We start from the raw sequence: 23,932 nt of genomic DNA on the forward strand, positions 1-23,932 counted from the left end.
AAAGTAAACATCATTACATAAAAGGGTACGGTCTTTTTTTTTTTTTAGTTTTACTCATTTCAAACGGGCCGGATCCGGCCCTCGGGCCATAGTTTGCCCACGGCTGCCTTAGACTGTGCCTGTACTAAAGAAAATGAGTTTCTTGTTCACCTTCCTCTTCGGGGTATAACCAGTGTCTACCCAGAACCTCAACAGAATGAATAGGCCACATATATCGATTCCGTAAGAAGGTACAAATCCTAAATCCTGCAAGAAAATTTGAATAAAGTTCAAGTGGAAGAAAGAGAAGTTATTTCTAAAGTTAGTTAGTGTACAAATGAAGGCCAGGCAAGTTTCAATTGAATTCCTCAGGCCAGTCTCGCTATTTCTACCAGAGACTGAAGTTTCCCATATTGAAATTAGCTAAACTGAACATCTTCCAAACTTAATTAAACTCATCCCCAGAATTTGAAACATAAGACAGCCAGCAAAGAACAGCTTTTCCTTTGATTACTGCACAGTATTTACTAACAGGTTCTCTAACTCAAGCCTACCCTTAAAGCATTCCAAATCGTTGTGCACAATCGTGGTAGCTCCCTCGACTTCACCACAGAGCTCTTATATACAGAAATGGAAGTGCTATCCTATATAATAAAAGGCTAATATGCAATCGACTGAACAGCAGAATGACTGATCACTATGATGCACACTGACCCCAGCGGGCAGACACTCAACGCAGGAGCTGCCCCCTGGTGGTCTGTGTGCTCCCACAGGGGGAGCGCCACTCAGCCAGAAGCCCTGAGCTGGGCTCACGGCTGGTGAGCACAGCAGCGGTGGCGGGAGCCTCTCCTGCCTCCATGGCAGCACTAAGGATGTTCGAATGCCCATAGGGAGCGGGCCTAAGCAGTCATTCGGACGTCCCCCAAGGGCTCCTGGACTGTGAGAGGGTGCCCCTTTCCCCGAGTGCATGAATTTCGTGCATCTGACCTCTAGTTGGATTATAATTCTGATAACTGAAACAGGATGAAGTACTCTCTTTGAAATAACATATAATGATAGCACATGCTATATAAATGACTTTTATTGCTACTATACCTTCACATTTGCATGTTGGATTTTCTGTTTGTACTACAGGGGATTCTGCTACAGTTCTAATTGTAACATTATTATCCAGAAAGGCACACACTGACTTTAATACAGTTGACACAAAGCTAGCCAAGTAAACCTTTAAGAGTGTCAAACCATACAACTGTGCAAATACCGGTAAAAGCCTGTTCCTTTGGGAGGAAAAGAAAAACACATGGTTTTTAGCTGGCTTACTGTGGCCTTGAGGCTTCCGCCTGGTCTGTCTGCAGTTTCTCTCCTCCTTCTACTTCCATTGTGCAGTAAACAATTCGATTGGGAGCGACTGACTTCAAACCTTGCACTTCCATTATGACAATCTAAGGGTAAGAAAAATGTTAAATGATATGTCAAGTTGACAATGTTTAGCTATTGATAGAGACCGTGGCATAAACAACTAGATAGACCAATTGAAAAAATTTTCTTGTAACATAAATGGAATTTTGTCTTCCCAAGTATCCCTCTACTTACTATCCCTCTATTCATGTTAGGGATGGTAAAAAATCATTCTGAGCATCTGAAGAGGTATTGCCTGACAACAATTAAAGTAATAAGGTTAAGTCTCTAAATATAACTCCCAGTGAATCAAGTGAGATTTAAACTCAGATCCTTAAACAATTACAGCAACTCTTTATACAGTAAAACAAAATTACAAATGAAAAGTCAGTGCATTTGATAAAAGGAGTACACACTGAGTTCCACAGAAAGTGCTATAATATGTATTCCTGGCAGACACTGTCACCATCAGACCAATTCACTGATGTCAATATGTGACAGCATCAGAAATTTTCTATTCTCACTCATTTCAGATGACATTATGACAGAATTTTCTAAAGAAAATTAAACTATTTAATTTTAACTATTATACAAAGTATTTACAAAAGAATTTTCTTTATGGCCATTTTATAACATTATCAAAATAATGAAAAATATAACACCACTAAACATCTTAATACCAACTTGCAAAGGAAAAGGTAGTTTCCACCCATGAAAGGCATGCACTAGTTTAATGCAGTGCACTGGGAAAGGGTGCAGACACGGATACTACGTTATGGAGCTATAATTCCTGAGGGAAAGGGAAACTGTTTTTCAAGTATGTTTTCTATCCTATATAATAAAGAGGTAATATGCAAATTGACAGTCACGCCCTTGCCCAAGATGGCGACCCCCATGTGGGCACAAGATGGCCTGCAAGAGAGGGAGGGCAGTTGGGGGCAACCGGGCCAGCAGGGGAGGGAAGTTGGGGACTATTGGGCTGGCAGGGGAGGGCAGTTGGGGGTGACTGGGCCAGCAGGGGAGGGCAGTTGGGGGTGATCAGGCCAGCAGGGGAGGACAGCTGGGGGTGACCAGGCCGGCAGGAGAGGACAGTTGGGGGTGATCAGTCCAGCAGGGGAGCAGTTAGGTGTCAATCAGGCTGGCAGGGGAGTGGTTAGGGGGTGATCAGGCTAGCAGGCAGGCAAGCAGTTGGGAGCCAGCACACCCAGATTGTGAGAGGGATGTCTGACTGCCGGATTAGGCCCGATCCTCGTGGGCCTAAACCAGCAGTCAGACATACCCTGAGGGGTCCCAGATTAGAGAGGGTGCAAGCTGGGCTGAGAGACACCCCCCCCCCCCCCAGTGCACAAATTTCGTGCACCAGGACTCTAGTACTTTTATAAAAGGCTACTAATCTTAAAAGATTCTTGCTGGATGTACACACAAAATACAATTATTTGCCACAGTATATTCCCATCAAAGTTGAATCATGAAGTTCCCTAAATTCCCAAATTTTAATTTATAAAATATACTCAATGGCATTTTCATATATGCACATTCATTTCCATACTGATCTCATGCTGTATTTGTATATGCAAGATTAATAGCATTAATGCTATACAGCTACCAAAATCTTCACCAAAACACCGTCTATATCACTTATTTGATCACTCAATACATGATTAAAGTCATAATACTTTTCACAGAATTGTGATATGAACCTTAAGACCAAGCTCTCAAAGAAACAAACCATCTTAAAAAACTGTTTTTCCTTTCAGCTCTGCTGTAACAGAAGTGTCATGTTTATAAATACAAATGCATATTACTTTGTTTTTTCATAAAAATATATGGGAAACCGATCACGAAAAAATAAAGATCAAATTCAGGACCACTTTCCTTCCTCAACCAAGCCTTTTCTCATTTTTTTCACACTGAAATGCATAGCAACATGTGAATAAAAAATAAGGACTTAACTAAAAACTGACTAAGAGAATTAATGGAGAACAACTATTATCTGTCACAGCTGCTCTAATACTCAAAGAAGTTGGGGTAAAATACTAAATCCTGTTTAAGAAAAATAAAACAAAAAATTATGTATTTTTAATAATCAAATTTACTATGTTAGTAATACTGAAACTCATTAGAATGGAAATAAAATAACCAGAAGCTGAGACAAATTAAATTTATAACCATATCAATTAACTTACCACCATGACTTTAAAGACTTCTTAATTCAATGATAAAAATTTTGGAGGGTCACTTAAAACGTATGAAATAAGAGAATTGTACCCCACAAGAGAAATCTAGAAATCCTGACGGCCTTGGTTCATAGTTGGGCATGGGACTGTTTGCACTGCATCTCTCTGTGTCTCTGTGATGTGTTTAAGAGCCAAAGTGCAAGAGAGAAGGAAGGAAGCATCTGCTTGACACTATTTCTGTCACCTCTGTTACAATTTGCTGTAAACAGGCTCTCCTAAAACATCCAACTTGTGAAACCGCATTCCACCCCTCAGAACAATACGCCCATCTGTGCAGGGGATGTTTTATCCTTCAGAACTGCCACTTCCAAAAGATGTCACTTCTGTTATGAATCCATACACATAAATAAAACAATTCTACAGATAGAATTGCCAAAAGGATGAGAAAGGAAAAAAAAAAAAGCCACACACAGCCAGTCTGAATCATTAATGATACAGAAGACAGCCAAGAATTAATTCTATGGACCATTAAATTAACCTAATTTAGGTAACTGTCTCAAAGCAATTCCCAGGAAAACGTGATAATGGAACTACAGAAAATAAAACTGTTCTGTTTCATCTTCTCTTCCCTGATCTCTCTGTGACTGACGTAATAAGGATGAAACAGACCACATTGTCCTAGAGGCAAAAGGGAGGGAGGCATATACAAAACATGAAACTAGAAAACAATTCTGAGGAACACGCTGCCAAAGTGTTATGGGGCACTCAGACATGTGTAGGTTGTGAGGAAATGAAGTGGGCAGTATGGTGAACAGGGGATGTGGATCCCCAGACACAGAGGAAGTCAGGTCTGCCAGCCTAATCCAATGAAAACACTCTGTGGGAACATCCACTATGTCCATGCCATGACCCACTTCCCCTTATAACAGTGGTTCTCAACCTTCTGGCCCTTTAAATACAGTTCCTCATGTTGTGACCCAACCATAAAATTATTTTCGTTGCTACTTCATAGCTGTAATGTTGCTACTGTTATGAATTGTAATGTAAATATCTGATATGCAGGAGGGTCTTAGGCGACCCCTGTGAAAGGGTCGTTCGACCGTCAAAGGGGTCGCGACCCACAGGTTGAGAACCGCTGCTTTATAACATAACTTCAGAGATGAACGTTTGCTTTTCTGGCTTTACTTGAATATGTAATTTTAATATACCATTTTATGGCTTCCGGTTTTGTGGGTTAGCTTATCTCTTGCTTTATTATTCTCTCTGAAGGCTTCTTGGATGAAGAGACCTAGAGTACCCTTGTATGGCTAACTGATGCTTTTTGGTGCCACCAAAATCCCTAATTAAATAAATATTTATCAAGTCCAGTGTGTGTTGTAGGCTCTTGCTATATGCTTCAACAAACAAAAAAGAAAAACCACCAAAAATATCTTACCTTCCTGCAACTTACATTCTAAGTAGAAAAAGTCAGGGAATGAAAACACGTAACAAATGTCTCAATATGTCAGGTGATAAGAGCTGTGGGAAAAATTAAGCTAGGTAAGGGAACAAGGTGTGGTGGGAGGAGGGAGGAGTGGGCAGCAACTGAAAAATAAAATTGGAAAAGGTTTTCAAATCTGCACGTGTTCCTTAGACTCAGACTTCAGTTCTTAACAAGACGCCTTTCTCCACTGGACCAAGGCCAAGCCCGAGTGATGTGTGAGGCCCTTAACCTGGATGAACTGCTTGCCTTTCAGAGTTTCTTGGGCTAAATCTGGGGTCTGAGGAGGAGGCTGGGAGATGAGCTGGGATAATTACTCAGGTTAGCTAGGCCGGGGTCACAGGGAGTCCTATAGGTAAGTCCTGTGTAATCTGCTCTTCATGTGGTTTCCGTTTATTACTAGACATGTGACTTCTACTTGAAATATTGCGGGCACCAGGGAATAGATCTGTATTGTGCTCTCGTAGGAAATTATCTGCCTCCTATGGACAGAGCAATAAAGAATATCAAAATAATTTTATAGCCCTAGCTGGTTTGGCTCAGTGTATAGAGTGTTGGCCTGTGGACTGAAAGGTCCCGGGTTTGATTCCAATCAAGGACACATGCCTGGGTTTCAGGCTCATCCCCAGTGAGAGCATGCAGGAGGCAGCCGATCAATAATTCTCTCTCAACATTGATGTTTCTATCTCTCTCTCCCTTCCTCTCTGAAATCAACAAAAATATATTAATAATAATAATAATTTTACGAATATGCAAGCTTTTTATACCATGCAGAATTAAGTTTTAACTTGTATTCCCTAAGGCTATTTTATTGTTGACTGAACAGACCCACTTAACATAATGGCAATAAAGTTCAGAATAATAATTCTTAGTTTCACTTAAGCACCAATTCACAGCATCTTAGATTTTTAAACAGAGAAAATGTTTTGAACTCTTTTCAGTTCTAAGTGCTTATAGAAGTAATGGTATATGTAGCCATTACAAAAAAATAATTTTCTTCACACATTATTTTTGTCATTAATGAATTTAAATATCAAACTCGTAGAAAAAGTTATGCTGTCATTAAATACAAAAACCTATACAAGTGGGGGGAAGGGGTGTTGGCATTTTACATATTAGTCAGTAGGAAACCTATGGAGGAATAAGAAGGAAATCCACTATGTACTTTGAAAGTAAACAACCTTAGGGTAAGAGGCTAAAAAGACTGAGAAGAAATCTAACACGCAGCAAAGCCACTTCTAAGTCATGAAGTAATCCCAGATTGTGTCCTGCTTCAGAAGAAAACATCTTATTCCTACTCTGAAACCAAATTTAATCTATTAACCAACAAAAATCATTAGCCTGGAAGTTAAGAAAGTGAGAGGTAGCTGTTTTTCCCAAGCTTAAGTTTATCTTAGAGATGCAGAAGTGGAGGAAAAAAACCCAAAACACAGAGATCTGATTTCCTATTTTTTTATCTTTTTTTGCCATAAAGTAAGCAAGCCGAGTGTAGGAATATTTCAAAAAAGGAATGTAAAACTGTGCCTCCTAAAACTCCAGGGCATGTTTTATTTTTTTGTCACTCAGCAAACTAAAATAGCAGCACTAGAACCCGGAGAGAGGATGGAACAATGTAAGCAAGGAGAGAGCTTTAATGTAATGTTTGAGAGAGCTATAAACGTCAGCTTGCTATCACTAGGGTGTATGTGTGTTGTATATAATCCATAGACATATATGTGAATTAGCCCATATACAGAAGTTGGCAAAGAAGAAATGTAATTGTGAGGACAGGCAGCTGTAATAGCCAGTCAGTATCAGGATCTGGTTTCCAGGGATTTGCGTGGAAGGGAAGAAACTGAAGTCTTGGAGGACAGAGTGTTAAAGGCATGACATTTGTTTCGATTCTTTGTAATGTTGATGGCACCTCTAATGAAACTGGGTGATCTGGAGCATAAGAGCTCTGCTTCTCATCACCTGTATGCACCCAACACTGTACAGTACAGCTGCTTTAAGTAATTTGATTCTAGACAGGTGATCTCAAAGGGGAAGTAGATTTTTTTTTTAAAAAAGGCTAACTGAAAGCCTGAGAGGAGTTCCCAATATTAGAGAATGCAGTTATATGTTTAAATCCTGTTTCCACCCTAGTGTGCTTTGGTATTTCATTTAACAATAAACCCACACTAGCCTAAGCTGACACAAAGATGACTGGCCTGAAAATGTTATACACACACACACACACACACACACATATATATACACACACATATACATACATATATATATACACATATATATATATATATATATATATATATATATATATATATATATATACTAGAGGCCCAGTGCACAAAAATTTGTGCACTTGGGGGAGAAGGGGGGGGGGTCCCTCAGCCCGGCCTGTGCCCTCTCCAATCTGGGACCCCTCGGGGGATGTCCCTCTCGCACTCCGGGTCCGCTGGTTCCTAACCGTTCACCTGCCTGCCTGCTTGATCGCCCCTAACCACTCTGCCTGCCAGCCTTCTTGCCCCCAACTGCCGGCCACGCCAGCCTGCTCACCTCCAACTGCCCCCCGCCCCGCTGCTGGCTTGCTTGCCCCCACCGCCCCCCCCCCTCCCACCGACCTGCTTGCCCCCAACTGGCCCCTTGCCAGCCTGCTTGCTCCCAACTGTCCACCCCCCATCAGCCTGATTGCCCCTAACTGCCTCTGGCTTTGTCCGGAAGAACATCCGGAGGTCTCCTGGTCTAATTAGCATATTACTCTTTTATTAGTATAGATTATTATAGACTAAGAGGCCCCTCTAAGGAGGAGGGTCCCTCAGCCCAACCTGTGCCCTCTCACAGTCCAGGACCCCTGGGGGATGTCCGGGACCCCTCGCTCGTTACTGCCCACCTGCTCACTGCTCCATAGCACTGCCACAGAGGTTGAAGAGGCTCCTGCCACCACCAATGCGCTCGCCAGCCATGAGCCCAGCTTCTGGCTGAGTGGGAGCGCACTGACCACCAGGGGAAGCTCCTGCGTTGAGTGTCTGCCCCCTGGTGGTCAGTGCACATCATAGCGACTGGTCGTTCTGCTGTAATGGTCACTTAGGCTTTTATTACATAGACTAGAGGCCCTGTGCATGAAATTCATGCATGCAGGGGGTCCCTCAGCCTGGCCTGTGCCCTCTAGCAGTCTGGGAGCCCTTGGGAGATGTCTGACTGATAGGAGTGGGCCTAAGCCGGCAGTCGGACATCCTTAGCACTGTCGCAGAGGTTGGAGAGGCTCCCACCACCACCACTGTGCTCGCCAGCCGTGAGCCCGGCTTCTGGCTGAGTGGCACTCCCCCTGTGGGAGCACACTGACCACCAGGGGGCAGCTCCTGTGTTGAGTGTCTGCCCCCTGGTGGTCAGTGTACATCATAGTGACCGGTTGTTCAGTCCATTTGCATATTACCCTTTTATTATATAGGATTACTTAATCCCAATGGCACTGCTTTATTTAAAGGACAGTTTACATCGATTTGCATTCACAACCCAGGGGCCGTGCAAGTGAAGAATAACTTAATTTCTTCAATATATACCATACTATTTAAATTTGAAAGGTTACCACAAAGGTCAGCAAAAACTATCTGCAGCCTCATTTACGCTATCAGAGGCGAGCAAGAGAGAAGGTCACCTACCTCTAAGGTGAACGACAGCACCACGTCAGACTTGGACAGCTGAATCTCACTCTCATCTCCTATGTCCAAAAATGCAGAATTCTGGGAACGTTTTAATTTCTGTAGTTTAAACTCTGGACCACCTTTCGAAACTGGAAGACTTTCCAAGTTGGCCATTAGCAAATTCACTGAGGATCGCAACTCTTCTATGTACATAGTCTCCATTTCTTTTGTTATGAATTTGGGGAATTTTCTTTCCTTGAAAAGAATTTTTAAAATAACAGTGTTACACAAGTCATTTTTCTAGTTGTTCATAAAACACATTTGGCATATAGTAACTCTTAGAAATTGCAACACTAGACATAATGCATCTACTTTAGTCTCTAGGCTTTAAAAGCCTCAGGCTCTGGCGAATTTGATTATATCTGAAGGTACATGATATACCCTACTAAAGATCATTATGGTACAAAATGAATAACATTATATACATTTCCACATTAACTTTATTTTTCATGAGGTATTTGCTTAAAGGATAAACAAACTCTGAAAATATACATGTAAGAAGTTTTAGTGTACAGATGAATCTTAATTAGCCACTGTTAGCTTTGAAATTCTTGGGATATCTGGCCTGAGAACAATGTTCATTGTGCACTGTTTTGACTTTTAGGAAACAAATTTTTTAACAATATCTTTCCTTCTTAACACACATGTGCATTGTTTGGAGGTTATGCTTTTTATAAATAAGCATTCAAAGGCAAAAAAAAAAAAAAGCCAAGGTCAGAATATTAAATAGCAATACAGTCATATTTCTAAAATTGCTTAATTTTCAATATGTCAAGATCCCTTATGTCCATAAATTCAGATTTTTAGTAAAGCCTTAGAAAATATTAAGTTTAAAGCAAAGAAACAATTTATGATAAAAGCTTAAGGTAAAAAAGTAACAGTATCGAAGTTAAAGATTCTATGTTTTCTGAATTACATGAGCATTGCCATTCAATCCTGCTCCCTCTGCAATCAGATTTGTTTCTCCCACTCAACTAAAAGCACATTCCAAATGTTGATATTTACGTACGGTATCGAGAGAGATTGCCAAACTGTTCTTAGAGATTATATACATTTATACTCCCACACACAGCAAATGAGGTTTCCTCATACTCTTAGCTCTGTCTTTAATCTTTGACAACCTGACACTTAGCTCTTCTCTTAAAGGTAGAGGGTATAGAGCTTTAGAATGTCGAGTGCAGTGTAACACAACCACCACTGTACACTACTGGCTGGGGTGAGAGCAAAGCAGACATCTTTCAGATGATCGCCTAAGTTTCCAGAAAACCAATGCCTTCACTGTTGTTTCCTGTGGCATCATTCAAAACATCAGCTAAGATCTGCACCTCTGTGTGACTGGACCACATCCAGCGCGTGCTCATCAACCGGCAGCAGGCTCGGCCTCACCGGCACCAGTTCGTTCTCACGATGGGAAGAACATCTGGTGTCACTTTTCAACTCAGTCCCAGACTCTCAGACCACCTGCTCTGCTTTTCCCCCACGTAAATTTCACATGTTTTTCTTAAAGTAATTTACACATAATCAATATTAAACTGCTTATTTATTATCGCAGAATGATTAAAATTCTACATGCATAATTAACCTCCCCAAGGAAGATTAAGTATCCTTTCAACATTCCTCTATAGTTTTTTTAAAAAATATATTTTATTGATTTTTTTACTGAGAGGAAGGGAGAGGGATAGAGAGCCAGAAACATCGATGAGAGAGAAGCATCGATCAGCTGCCTCCTGCACACTCCCCACTGGGGATGTGCCCGCATCCAAGGTACATGCCCTTCACCGGAATCGAACCTGGGACCCTTCAGTCCAAAGTCCGACGCTCCATCCATTGAGCCAAACCGGTTAAGCTCCTCTAGAGTTTTAAGCAACATTCCAAAATAGCAAGTTTGCCTCCACAGTAAAAAATATATATATATAAGTACACAGTTACAGAATACCTTGATTACCTTTGGGAAAAAAAATAATGCTTTGGGATGGTTTTTCTGTACACATACCAGAAAAAAAAAAGCAAAATAAGCCATAATAACTGAATTTTACATTTGCGAACCAATTTTATTAGCTGTCATAAAAAGCATCCAAAACTTAGAAACAGGGCAAAAAGCTGAGGGGACAGTTCCTTTCAATGTCATGTGCGGGAAAAGGCCATCCAAGTTTCATCTGAAGAAATGTGCTTATTTCAATTTTCTGTTTACTATTGATTAAAGCTCCCAGACAGTGAAGTTACATGTTACCTTATAGACATTTCTCTGAAACACATGCAAATAATCTGTGTCTGGTGAGTAGAATAATCCAACGGTTATAATTTAAATCCTAGTTGGAAATTAATCCCTTTTATATCTCTATTAATCTTATTTTACCTTTGCCCCAAACACCCAGTTTTCAAACACCCTCCAGTTTAGACTATTTTTTTTTAAATTTCTTTTTATTGATTAAGGTATTACATATGTGTCCTTATCCCCCCATTATGGACTAGTTTTAACATCTAACTAGTTTGCTCATTAATTATGCATCGAATGAAATCTTCATTGTATGTTCATTTTATATTTGTATAAGAGTCATAATTGTGCCTTTTAAAAATTATACTTTAGCAAAGCAAAAGACAAATATATCACAAGTTTGAAAGTTTGTATGTTCCATTTTTATTTTTCAAATTTTTGGGGTTTTATTTTATGGCAAATAGCATTGGCACATGAAAAAAATCTATTTTTTTTTATTGACACTATTACAGATGTCCTCCATTCCCTTCCCCAAGCATTTGCCCACCTCCACCCAGCCCCCACTAATGTGTCCCCTGGTCTTCACTACATTGTTGTCTGTGTTCATATATATCCCCCCCCCCCCTTTGGATACTCTCTATTCTTATTTACCTTTAATTAAAAACACTTCATTCACTATCATGTTTCAATGAGAAGACTGTTAGGAATCGCCAAACTTAAATATTTTGTCAGCATTTTCAAACTTTTAAGAAAACAGACTATACTAGAATATTTTTCTCTTTGAAAAAAAAGTGACAACTCTGTTTAAATGCTTTTAGGTTTGCTGATAGTACTTCATAAACCTTATTTAACTTGCTTGTGTTACCTATTTCTTGGAAACAGACCAATTATACATCAGACAAGTATACATGTTAAATGCGATCTTTTAAATTAAAACAGCATCAGAAATAGGGTTACTCTCTGGTTTAACTCTGAATCACCAAGTGTCTGCTATGTGTTCTATTCTAGGCCCTTAGGATGTAACCACAAAGATACTGATTTAAAAAAATCCTCTGTACTATGGAGCTTAAATTTTACTGTGAGGAGACACATATCATAAATAAGGAGATCATTTCAAAAGGTAGAAAGTGATCAGTGGGAGAAAAAGCCCAGATGGCGACATGGAGCGTTAAGGTGTTGTAAATAGGGTGGCCAGGGAAGGACTCAATGAGGAGATGACCTTTAAGCATAAAAGTAGATGAAGGAGTAAGATAATTAATTTTATATGTCAACTCGGCTACCCTATGGTGCCGCTGTTTGGTCAAACACTAGTCTAGATGATGCTGTGGCGATAATTTTTAGATATGATTAGCATTTACAATAAGTAGACTTTGAGTAAACCTGATTGCCCTCCCATATCTGAGTAGGCCTCATCCAATCAGTAGAACACCTTAAGAGCAAAGCAGCAATTCTGCCTCAATACTGTAATATCAAAACTTACCTGAGTTTCTTGCCTGTTGGCCTGTCCTGCAGATTTTGAATTCAAGACTACAATATCGGGTCTTCCTTGAATTTCAAGCCTACTACATTGCCCTATAGGTTTTGGACTTGCCAGCCCTACAACCATATGATCCAATTCCTATACATCAAATCAATCAGTTAATATTTCTCTCAACATATATATTTATATGGACATATAGACACACATATCCCTATGCATATATGTATATATATTATGTGTGTGTGTGTGTGTATATATATATATATATATATATATATGCATATATGTATATATATATAACTGTACATGGAATTATATTATGTCTATATGTATATCTATTATGCATATATATCTATGTCCAGAGATAATCAATAGGAGATCATATATCTACATTGGTTCTGTTTCTCTGGAGATCTCTGTTTAACTCTGGGAGAAAACCACTGCAGGAAGGGAAAGTAACCAGACCAAAGACCCTATGGCAGGAAGGCCAAGAAGGCTGACAGAGCTGGGGTGGACTGAGCAAAAGTGAGAGCTTGAAGGATGACAAGGTCAGAGGAGGAATTTGCAGGCCACTGTAGGAACTTATTATTTTATTCTTGGTGACATAGGGAGAGGTCTTTGTGCAGAGAATCACTGGCTGTCTGGTTGAAGTAGAAACTAGGAGCCTATCCAAAGGACAGAATGGTGGTTCAGGTGAGACACAATGGTAACTGGGCCAGAGTGACAGGTGGAAAACAGTGACAACTGTTAAGTTCCGGAAATATTTTGAACAGAGTTCCTAATAAATTTGGCATGAGGTATGAGAAAAAGAAAGGAGTCAAAGATGATCCCAAGTTTTTGGACTGAGTAACTGGAAATATAGCACTTGCAATGACTGGCCTACTCTGACCGCTTGCCTGAAAATTGTAACCACCCTTCCTCTCTGTTGTATTTTCCAAATTATCAAATGATCACCTTCCACAATTCAGTTATATAGCACCCGGGTTCTCCCAAATAAAATTTAAGCTCCACCATGGCATAGCAGAAATATTTTTGAATGGTTTTATCCCAGGACAACTACATTTGTCTAGATCAGCGGTTCTCAACCTGTGGGTCGTGACCCCTGATGGTCACAGGGTCGCCTAAGACCATTGGAAAACACATATCTAATTACATATTGTTTTTGTGATTAACCACTATGCTTTAATTATGTTCAATTTGTAACAATGAAATTGGGGGTCACCACAACATGAGGAACTGTATTAAAGGGTCGCAGCATTAGGAAGGTTGAGAACCACTGGTCTAGATGCATCCCAAGCACTTAAAACAGAGCCTGGCTATTTTAATAGGTATTCAAAAATATTTTGGCTCCAAAATTCAGGCTCCAAAAGGTTAAGTAACGTGTCTAATGTTATATATCTAGGAACTAATGACAGATTTGACCACAGGTCTTTCTGGTCCTGTCCACATTTTTTCTCCTACTTCCTAATTATACCTTGGCTGAAATATTAAAATCAATATTTCTATCTCTTGAAACAGAAATTTCTGCCCTGTGGTTTTATTGTATCGTGTTGTTGAGCAGTGTGGTAGAAGATTTGACTGATTGTGAACTACTAACTATTAATACACACTTCTGGATTTATCAGATTGAAGAGTCAGCCGGGTCTCAGAGAGAGGGGCCAGGTTCTGGAGTCAAAAGACAAGGGTTCAAGGCCTGCCTCCACCACTTACTTGTTATAGAATCTGGGTGAACTCAATCATCTTGCCTAAGCCTCAATCTCATCTATAAAATAAATTCATTATATCATCTACCTTTGTGGGTGAATAGAATTAGTGTAGAGATATAATCCAACAAGGTCAGCAAGTTGTAATTAGCCTTATAAATATTTTATAAAGATGGCTTAAATTTGGTGACATTGAAGGAGAAAACAATTAAACATGCTCTATGCCAATAGCCTATTCAACAGAAAGTATCTTATTTTTTAAAAAAATCCTTCCATATTTCTTTTTATTAAATATTTTTATGTTTTTATTGATTTAGAGGGAGAGAGAGATAGAAACATCAGTAATGAGAGAGAACCATCTCTCAGCTGCCTCCTACAAGCCCTCTACTGGGGATCGAGCCCACAACCCAGGCAAATGACCTGACCAAGAATTGAACCATGATCTCCTGGTTCATGGGTCGACACTCAACCCCTGACTGGGCTAAAAGGCATCTTATTTTTGTGTTGTTGTGGTTTTTTTTCCCATCTGATCCCATTGACTTCACTTCCTTCTCCACATTTACTACTTTATCACATTTCTGATAAAACCATCAGGGTCCCCTCAAATAAAAGTCTCAGAGTGTGCATCACAGGCCCTCCTCCTCTGACTCAGAGGTTATTAACACACATCCCCCTCTGCAAACAGAAACAAGAGAGTATATCAAAGGCCTCCCTTCTGTTCTATAAACCCTCTAGAAAATTATCTAAACTTTATCCTAATGTGTCAGATATTCAGCAAGGCCATTGGAGAAGCAAGTACAATTTATGACAATGTGCACAGTCTCGGGTACAATCTACATACAAGCAGACAACTTACAAATGCTGAGCCCAGGAGCAAAGTCCTGCCCCAAGGTGTCTGGCACATTCCTCTGAATTCTCTCTCAGCCTCAGGTTTTTAAGAAAAGTGAATGCCCTTCCAACCAGCTGTCAATTTAGGTAAGGGTTTCAAGGAAATTGTTTTTCTCTCTAAAGCTTCCAAAAGCCTGAAGCTTATTGATTTCTATCCTATGATCCCATATTCCAATTTCTAGATTATGTGCTGCCTCTCTGGAAATCCAGGGAATGGCAACATGGCAAACTGTGCTGCCAAACACTGCTCTTTTTGTGAATGAAATGTTTTAGCCCCAATTCGTATCATCTTATGACCTCTCTCCTCTAGAATTTACTCCTTATTCAGGGATGGGCAAAAGTAGGTTACAGTTGGTTGTATGGAAAAAGACATGCAGGTCACGATTATTACAATAGTGAATAAATACACTCTGCTTCATCTACTCACAGCTGTAAACCTAATTTTTCCTGCCCTGTATATCTCTGACTTGGTTCTTACAACATATTGTCATCTCTATTACCCATTTTCTTTTAAATTTTTTTCCATTTTTCTAATTACCTCCAATTTCTCAGCTATTCTCTGCTTTGTTAACAGACACTTAGATAAACACACAACAGTAGTATTCTTAAGACTTATAGATTCATAAATACATATTTTATTTGCAAAAGAAAAAAATGTAATTATTAAATCATTTTAAGACGTGTCTTCTCAAATGTTAAAAACTTCAATATCTTGATTTGGGAGATGGTTATACAGTGTGTATACACACATGGAGCTGTAAACTAAAGATTTGTGCACTTTGCTATGTACATGTTACCCCTATTTTCTTAATGAAGAAAAAAATCCCTGAATAGAGAGGATTCTTCAGAGACAGAGAGGAAGAGAATCTATCAATCAAACATTCAATGTCTTTGCTTAGCAGAAGGGAAAGGGGGTGGGGGAGACTTATTCTCAGAATAATCAAGAGCTACCTCAAGTCTATTGGGAGGGACTAAAATTTTTGTGCCACTGAAGTAAATTAACGTAGCCATTTACTAAAGAATAATTTAGACAATGGAGTCCCAAGCTCTCTAACATGTCTCCAATCTTGAAAAGGAAACTCATGGCTTTTGTTCGAAATCTTTTTCTGTTCATAGAAACAGCGATTGCACAAGTAAAATAACTACAATATTATACTGAACACACGCTGCCAGACTCTGTACTAGAAACTTCCAATGATATTTTTCATCCACCCAATCATTCAATCAAATACTGGTTGATGACTACTGTGTGCCAAACACTGTGCTGGACACTTTGAGATATATACTTTCACAGAAGGGAGATTTTTCTCCCTGATTATGTTATGTTTAGTGCAATATTAAAATTCACGTAAATTTTGCAGTTTGAGAAATGCAGGCATTGTTTTAAGAATAATCTGCAAAAGTTATCATTGAATTTAAACATTTCACATATACGTTGGATATGTAAAATAGAGAATCTGTTCCATTTAGATCATATACATTCAGATATTTTGGCTTAAGAAGTATGTGCGTCAAGGGAAAAAAATGATAAAATTATGCTGGCTTTATCTATACAAAACTCTTTCAGCTCACAGAAGTCTAGGTAAAGAAAGAAGTATTGTACAGTATGTCCAAGTTAATAATTTACCTTTGCCATCTTCTCTGCCAATTGCAACCGGCCATCAAGTTCCCTCCTGATCTGGGCTGCTTGTTCATCTGCATTATCCAACTTAAAAAAAAACACACAAAAAACACAGAATTATACATATGTGATTGCTTAATTACAGTGACCTGCAGATTACAGTAAAAATTAAATGACTCAAAACCTTTTAAAATAAATTTTCTCAGCTACCTATTCAAAGAGAACAGTGAAGACTATTTAATTAGGTTAGCTGTCCAATGAAATTTCTTGGGCGCTTCTCATTGTGTTTTGGTTCACAATAAAAGTTAATAAATCTCTAAGGTAATAGCTCAGTTTACCAAAAAACTAATTATAACAATTCTTCACCTAAACTGTGGTGGGCAAACTGCGCTCACGAGCCACATGTGGCTCTTTGGCCCCTTGAGTGTGGCTCTTCCACAAAATACCACAAAATACCACGTGCGGGCACGCATGTACAGTGCGATTAAAACTTCGTGGCCTATGCGCAGAAGTCGGTATTTTGTGGAAGAGCCATACTCAAGGGGCCAAAGAGCTGCATGTGGCTCACGAGCTGCAGTTTGCCGAGCTGCAGTTTGCCGACCACTGACCTAAACTATACACAACTCTAAACCAAGAAGTCCTCATTTCCTTCAGGTTATTTTAAATTGTCATGAAGTTCATTCAGCTCACTTTTCTGTCTTCATGAAGGTCAGTCCTAAATGGCTCCAGATAGATACATCTCATGTTTTGTTCTTTGAAATTCCCAGAATGCATTTCTGGACTGTGAGATACTGAGTCATTATTTCATTTCTTTGTTCTTTTAAAAAAGAGTCCCTTCATTTTTATAGCAAGTCTGTATTAGTGCCAAACTACAAAAGTACTATTTGATTGAAATAATTTTCTACCATTCAAGTCTTTATATATGCCTCATTCCAGTACCAACAAACTCACACTGCCAAGACAGCCTTCCATTCTTTCACAGACTGGCACCACATTAGAATTTCAGTCTTGTTCTAAATTGGACTGAAAGCAAGAAAAGCATGCTATCATCATTTTTAAGATATCTGCACTTACATGAAAAATTACTTTCACTTCTCCACTGAAATAATCTTTAACTTTTTCTATACCTTCCTTTAACGTTCCTCATGATTCCTTTCACCCCAATTACTCATTCAATCTTCCTTTATTAATTGACTAGAGGCCCGGTGCACAAAAATTTGTGCACTTGGAGGGGTCCCTCAGCCCGGCCTGTGCCCTCTCGCAGTCTGGGACCCCTCGGGGGATGCCCACCTGCTGGCTTAGGCCCGCTCCCCGGGGGAACGGGCCTAAGCTGGCAGTCAGACACCCCTCTGGCAGCCCAGGAGCCCTCGGGGGATGTCCAGTTGCCAGCAGGGAGCAGGCCTAAGCTGCAGTTGGACATCCTTAGTGCTGCTGAGGAGGCAGGAGAGGCTCCCACCACCGCTGTACTGGCAGCTGGCAGCCTGGCTTGTGGCTGAGAAGAGCTCCCCCTGAGGGAGCGCACTGACCACCAGGGGGCAGCTCCTGCATTGAGCGTCTGCCCCCTGGTGGTCAGTGTGTGTCATAGTGACTAGTCATTCCTAGTCATTCTACTGTTAGGGACAGTTTGCATATTACCCTTTCATTATATAAGATAGAGGCCTGGTACATGGGGGGGGCTGGCTGGTTTGCCCTGAAGGCTGTCCCGGATCAGGATAGGGGTCCTGCTGGGGTGCCTGGCCAGCCTGGGTGAGGGGCTGATGGATATTTGCGGGCTGTTCAAGCCCCACAGTGGGGACCCTCATCCCTTGGGGGTTTGGCCAGCCTGGGTGAGGGGCTGAGGGCCGTTTTCAGGCTGGCCACAGCCGCGGGCTAGAAGCAGGTATCTGGGATTTATTTATCTTCTATAATTGAAACTTTGTAGCCTTGAGCAGAGCTCAGGGCTGGCAGGGCAGGCGGGAAGTTTGGCTTCCTCTGTCGCCAGGGGCAACCTAAGCCTCCTGCTGGCTCCAGCTCTGTGGTCGCTGTTATCTTAGTTGGGTTAATTTGCATATTTGCCCCTGATTGGCTGGTGGGCATGGCTCTTGGGTGTGGCTTGTGGGTGTAGCGGAGGTAAGATCAATTTGCATGTTTTTCTTTTATTAGATTAGATTATAAAACCTGTTAAACTGACCTGAGTCATGCACAATATGGGAAGCACTGGGGGCTAGAGATGGGAACCAGGTAGATGTTTCTCTGAATTCATTCCTTCCCCTCTCCTATTCCTATCATTAAGAGGCCGGCACCACACAATACAACCATGTCTTAGTAAAGATCCATCTAAAGATCGAATTAGTACTGAATACATTAAACACCCAGGAGAATGCAGATTAATTTGTCCATTTGCTAAAGAACTAAAAGCTGACCATGTTACCTTTTGAAACTCGCCTTAACAATAAAAAGGTCAGTAGGAGCAAGCCAGGTCAACAGGATGGTGGTGTTGGAATGCACATGGAAAGCAAAGAAAAGGGAAGATGTTCCAGTAAGAGTCACCAAGTCTGGAGTTGAGACTAGACAATGGTTTGGGAAATGAAATACTTCGGGGTTGGGGGAGGGGGACTTGGGAGATGGGTCTGGAGTGAGAGGAAGGGCTACTTCATGAGCTCATCTTCACGGGCAGTGAGTATGGAGTTGGTTCCTACATCAATGAGAAGTCATTAGAAGGTTTTACCTCTTTTGTAGAAAGATATCATAAAAGAGAAAAGGAAAGAATTTCATGGAGCTAAAAAGTGGGTCAGCTGTCATACAGCTTTTCAGCAGTGAAACACCGAGAGGGGGGATCAGATCACCAAGCGAAGAAATAACACAGTGATGCTTACATTCCACCCCCCAAAAAAGGTTTTGAGCAGGTGACGTACATGATCTGATCTGAGCTTTCGAAAGTAGAGATCACTCTGTCTCCAGCACAAACAGGAAGTCTATTTGTTTTTTTTAAAAGAAGATCTGGGGTTACCTTTCTAAAAAAATATGTTCCCAAGTTGTTTTTAAAAATCAAATCCATTTCAAAACAAGGTTAAAAATAGGCAATATTTTTGTAAACTAAATCCTTATTGCAAAGGAGTTTCTCTGTCATCTCAAAAACAAACACACTTATAAATTAAACTTTATCATAAGTCTGTATGTATATGAAAAACATAGTATATATAAGATTCAATATTATCCATGGTCTCAAGCTATCCACTGGGGCGGCGGGGGGGGGGGGGGGGGGGGGTGTGTCTCAGAACATATCCCCTGCAGGTAAGGGGACTACTGTAATGTTGGGCCATGTAAATAGCATGCCTATATCCCCAGTTGTTCAAACCTTGGTGTCATCATTGAACTCTTTCCCTCACAGCCCACACCCAACCCAATCTAGTCATGTAGAGTAAAACCTAGAATCACATAGTTGAGGCAGACCAGAATTTAGGTACTGTGAGTCCTTGACCAAGACTCTTTCTACTTTAGTATGGTGGAGCGTTTCCCTAGCTACTTCAAGCACATCTCATTTTTGCAAGTACAGTTGTACATATTGTCATGGCGAAAATATTGTTTTCTTTTTTAACTCTCCAGAGAACTTGGTTTTGCCTACCACTCCACAGCCCAACCCCCAAAAATGAGAGAAGGAAGAAGAAAAGCCTGAATGGATGGTTTGTAGATGTGAGGCATTAGACTTTAAAATGGTGGTGACATACCTGTCTCTAGTGCCAGATTTGGGCTATGAGATAAAGAAAATGGGGATATGGAGTTGGTGGTAGGAGCCAGGGTCAAGTCCTCACTCCACAAAGACTTCACCTTAACTCCATTTTCTTTTACTTTAAATTTCTGATTTCATCAGTTTATGTGATGATAGATTACCTACCTCACAGATGGCCTTTCTTGGCACAGGATAGTTTCCAAGTCTTTGAAAGAGGGTCATTCAACCCTGACAATAACAGATGCCCAAATGTATCTTTATTCTCTGCAATGCCTCTAGTATCTATTACATGGAGCCTTTTACAACTTGTAAAAATATTTCACTGGTTTGACAAATATTTAGTACAGAAGACAGAGTTGTATTTTCCTCCTGTTCATTACACAAGGATTACTGTTTCCACATTCAGACTTCTCTAGGCTAGGGAGTTTTAAATCTGGACCTTTGGGAGTCTATGAACCTATTCAAGTTGTGGTGAAAATCTGGTAGAGATATGTGTTTCTTTCCCCTTGGGGAACTGTTTAAATTTCATAGCTTACCAAAGATTCTCAAAGGGGTGGTTAACTCAAAAGAGGCAGAAAGTCATGTTCTAGGAGAAACTTCTGTATAGAAGCTTCTGTTTGTTCTAAAAGAGTCTGCAATGGCTTTCAAACATAAGATATGGAAAACGGCCACCTCAGACCTACACATCATCAACCCTACCCTTACAGAGATTTGTTAAATTCTTTGGAAAGGGGCAGTAAGACCTAGGCTCTTAACAATGTTGACTTGAATGGCCCATGACCACTTCATTAACTTTGCTTTTTTTTCTCCATTGTACAGCAAGCAGTATTACGAAGTCTTCAGCAGCTACAAAAAGTGTGTCCTTCCAGAAGTTCACACTTTATACCAAAAATAGTAAAAACTGTATGTAAAACAATATAATTGATACAAGAAAGTTACTGGTCAAGTATTGTGGGAATTCAGTGATGGAAGAGATGTTTTTCCTGGCTGACAATAACAGGATGAATTTGTGAACACTGAAGTATTAAAAATGGAGTTTGAGGGGTAGAGAAAACGTTGACCTGATGCAGCAGTCTATTAGGCTTGACATACAAATATCAAACCCTGGGCTCTCCATGCCCCACGCCTCTCATGTTCCATGGAAACAGCTCTAAGAGAGGTCTCAGAGATGTCCAGCAAATATCTCTTTGCAGAAGTCCTGGGGAGGACCAAAAGCGTGTGTTGGTGGCCAACTATCTGACAGTTAAGAACACACCACAAAAATAGCTTTACTGAGTTTAGCCCAACTGCTCCATTTTATAACTTGTGATATCATTCTTGCAGTGCTTAAAAAATATAAATATCAAATACTTGGATAAATTTAATCTCATATTTTAAACAAAAAAGATCTTTTAAGAAGTGCTTTTCACACCCTGTTGACTTGAGTGAGCATCATTACCCTCTCTGATTAATCTATTTTCTAGAATTAGGATAACTGTCTTTATATTGTCAATCACTAGACAGAGGGACTATTGGCTGTGTTTTTCCATACTGATGCCTTTGTACATGCTGTGTCAATGTGCCCTTCTTCCGCCCATGAACAAAATCAATTCGATTTTTCTCTGTGACCCCACTCTAATTATGGTGTAACTCTTCAGACATATTATATTGTGTTATTCTTGTAATATTCATTTTTATGCTTTATTATTAAAAATACAAAGTAGACTAGGATTTGCACTGTCATGGAAATTTAGTGTTTTCCCTAAGATAAATTCATATGCTGGTCCACTGTATTTAAATATCTGTAAATCTGGAGAGTTACAAATAATGCATCATGAACAATAACCAACACAAACCTAACAGTGATTCCAAAGAACATTCTACCCAACATTTTACCATATAATTTTCTAGTTGCCCCATGTTAGATTTATTTTGACAGTGACATATGTATGGGTTTTTCAACATAACCTTAAAAGACTGACCAAAACTTTAAGTATTAGCAAATTATTTTATCAATATACCTGTTAATTCTCCACTATCACTTGAATCACAAATTATATATATCATAAAGATAGAGCATAACTCTACCCTACTGACTCTGATTATTACTATTGTTTCCTGTGCTAGCCCCCTCACTCTCTCAGCCCACAAGCACACACGTTGGTTTTAGTTTGTTCTAGATGTCGGAGTGTCTGCAGTCATTTCTCAAGACAATGTCATAAGGGCCTCTCTCCTCAGTTCCATCCCTCCACCTCCAATTGAAGGCAAAGAATTTCCTTCAGGCACCCCACAATAACCTCAAAGTAAAACTGAACTTATCTCCTTTACTATCTACTCTTCAACCTGACCCCATTTCTACATGATTCTGACTACCCATAATCAGGCTAAAATCTCAGAGGGAGGGAGTAAGGAAGGGAAGGGAGAAGAGAAAAAGGAGAACAGGGAGTAAATGATGAGAACAAATAAATATGAATGAGAGAGATGATACCCAAACACCCTAAGCCTAGTATTCAGGTCCTCCCATGTTTTTTACCAATCTAACTTTCTAACTTCTTAGATAATTCCATTATTTATACAAATTAGCTGTTTCATTATTTACCAAACATGTTACACTTTCTGATTATATATATATATAGTTTCATCATTTTTTATTTTTCAGTTACAGTTGACATGCAATATTATATTAGTTTCAGGTGTACACCTCATTGATTGGACATTATAAAACTTAAGTAATCATCCCAAAAAATATCATACACATCTGGTACCATACATAGTTATTAGAATATTGACTATATTTCCTATGCTATTCTGTAACTATTCTGTAACAACCAATTTGTATTTCTTAATCCCTTTATCTTTTCCACCCGTACCCCTAAAACCCCTCCCATGCAGCAACTGTCAAAATTATCTCTGTATCTATTAGTCTGTTTCTGTTCTGCTGGTTCACTTATTTTGATTTTTTAGATTCAATTGTTAATAGATATGTATTTACTAGTATTACCATTTGATTGTTTATATTTTTTATTTTTTCCTCTTCTTCTTATTAAAGAAGACCCTTTAACATTATATTTAATACTGGCTTGGTGGTGATGAACTCCTTTAGCTTTTTCTTGTCTGGGGAGCTCTTTATCTGACCTTTAATTCTAAATGATAACTTTGCTGGGTAGAGTAATCTTGGTTGTAGGTCCTTGCTTTTTATCACTTTGAATATGAATATGTCTTGCAATCCCTTCTGGCCTGCGAAGTTTATGTTGAATATGTTTTCAAATTCTTGCTCATTCTCTTCTCTTTCTGGCACCCCCATGATGTGAATGTTGGTAGGCTTGAAGTTGTCCCAGAGGCTCCTTACACTGTCTTCTTCATATTTTTTGTTTGTTTGTTTTTTGTCTTTTTGCTGTTCGAATTTGGGTGTTTTTTCCTTCCTAATATTCCAAATAGCTCATTTGACTCTAGCATCCTCTATTCTACCATTGATTCCCTATAAATTATTCTCTGCTGTGCAGGAGTCAACCCTATGGAGCAGCACTTGCTTCAGTGGGACTTTGGTGCTCACCGAGTCTGCCCCTTGAGGGTATCACTCATGGAGGTGGTAGGAGTGTAATCTGGTGTGAGCTAAAGCT

At 39.8% G+C, this 23,932-nt stretch overlaps 1 protein-coding gene across 9 annotated transcripts in view; it reads right to left on the reverse strand.

Moving 5' to 3' along the window:
* CADPS2 (calcium dependent secretion activator 2) overlaps positions 1–23,932 on the reverse strand; it is a 497,767-nt gene that overhangs the window by 293,961 nt on the left and 179,874 nt on the right. For all 9 annotated transcript variants that reach the window (XM_070423807.1, XM_070423806.1, XM_070423804.1 and 6 more), the window contains exons 4-6: positions 16,631–16,711; positions 8,676–8,912; positions 1,300–1,421 (exon numbers count right to left, since the gene is read on the reverse strand). In XM_070423807.1, coding sequence (XP_070279908.1) covers positions 1,300–1,421; positions 8,676–8,912; positions 16,631–16,711 — 440 coding nt within the window. The remainder of the gene's footprint in view (positions 1–1,299; positions 1,422–8,675; positions 8,913–16,630; positions 16,712–23,932) is intronic.

The sequence above is a fragment of the Myotis yumanensis genome, unplaced genomic scaffold, assembly GCF_028538775.1.
Source record: "Myotis yumanensis isolate MYYU_CA2020_CCGP unplaced genomic scaffold, mMyoYum1.0.hap1 SCAF_9, whole genome shotgun sequence".
NCBI classification, from domain to species: domain Eukaryota; kingdom Metazoa; phylum Chordata; class Mammalia; order Chiroptera; family Vespertilionidae; genus Myotis; species Myotis yumanensis.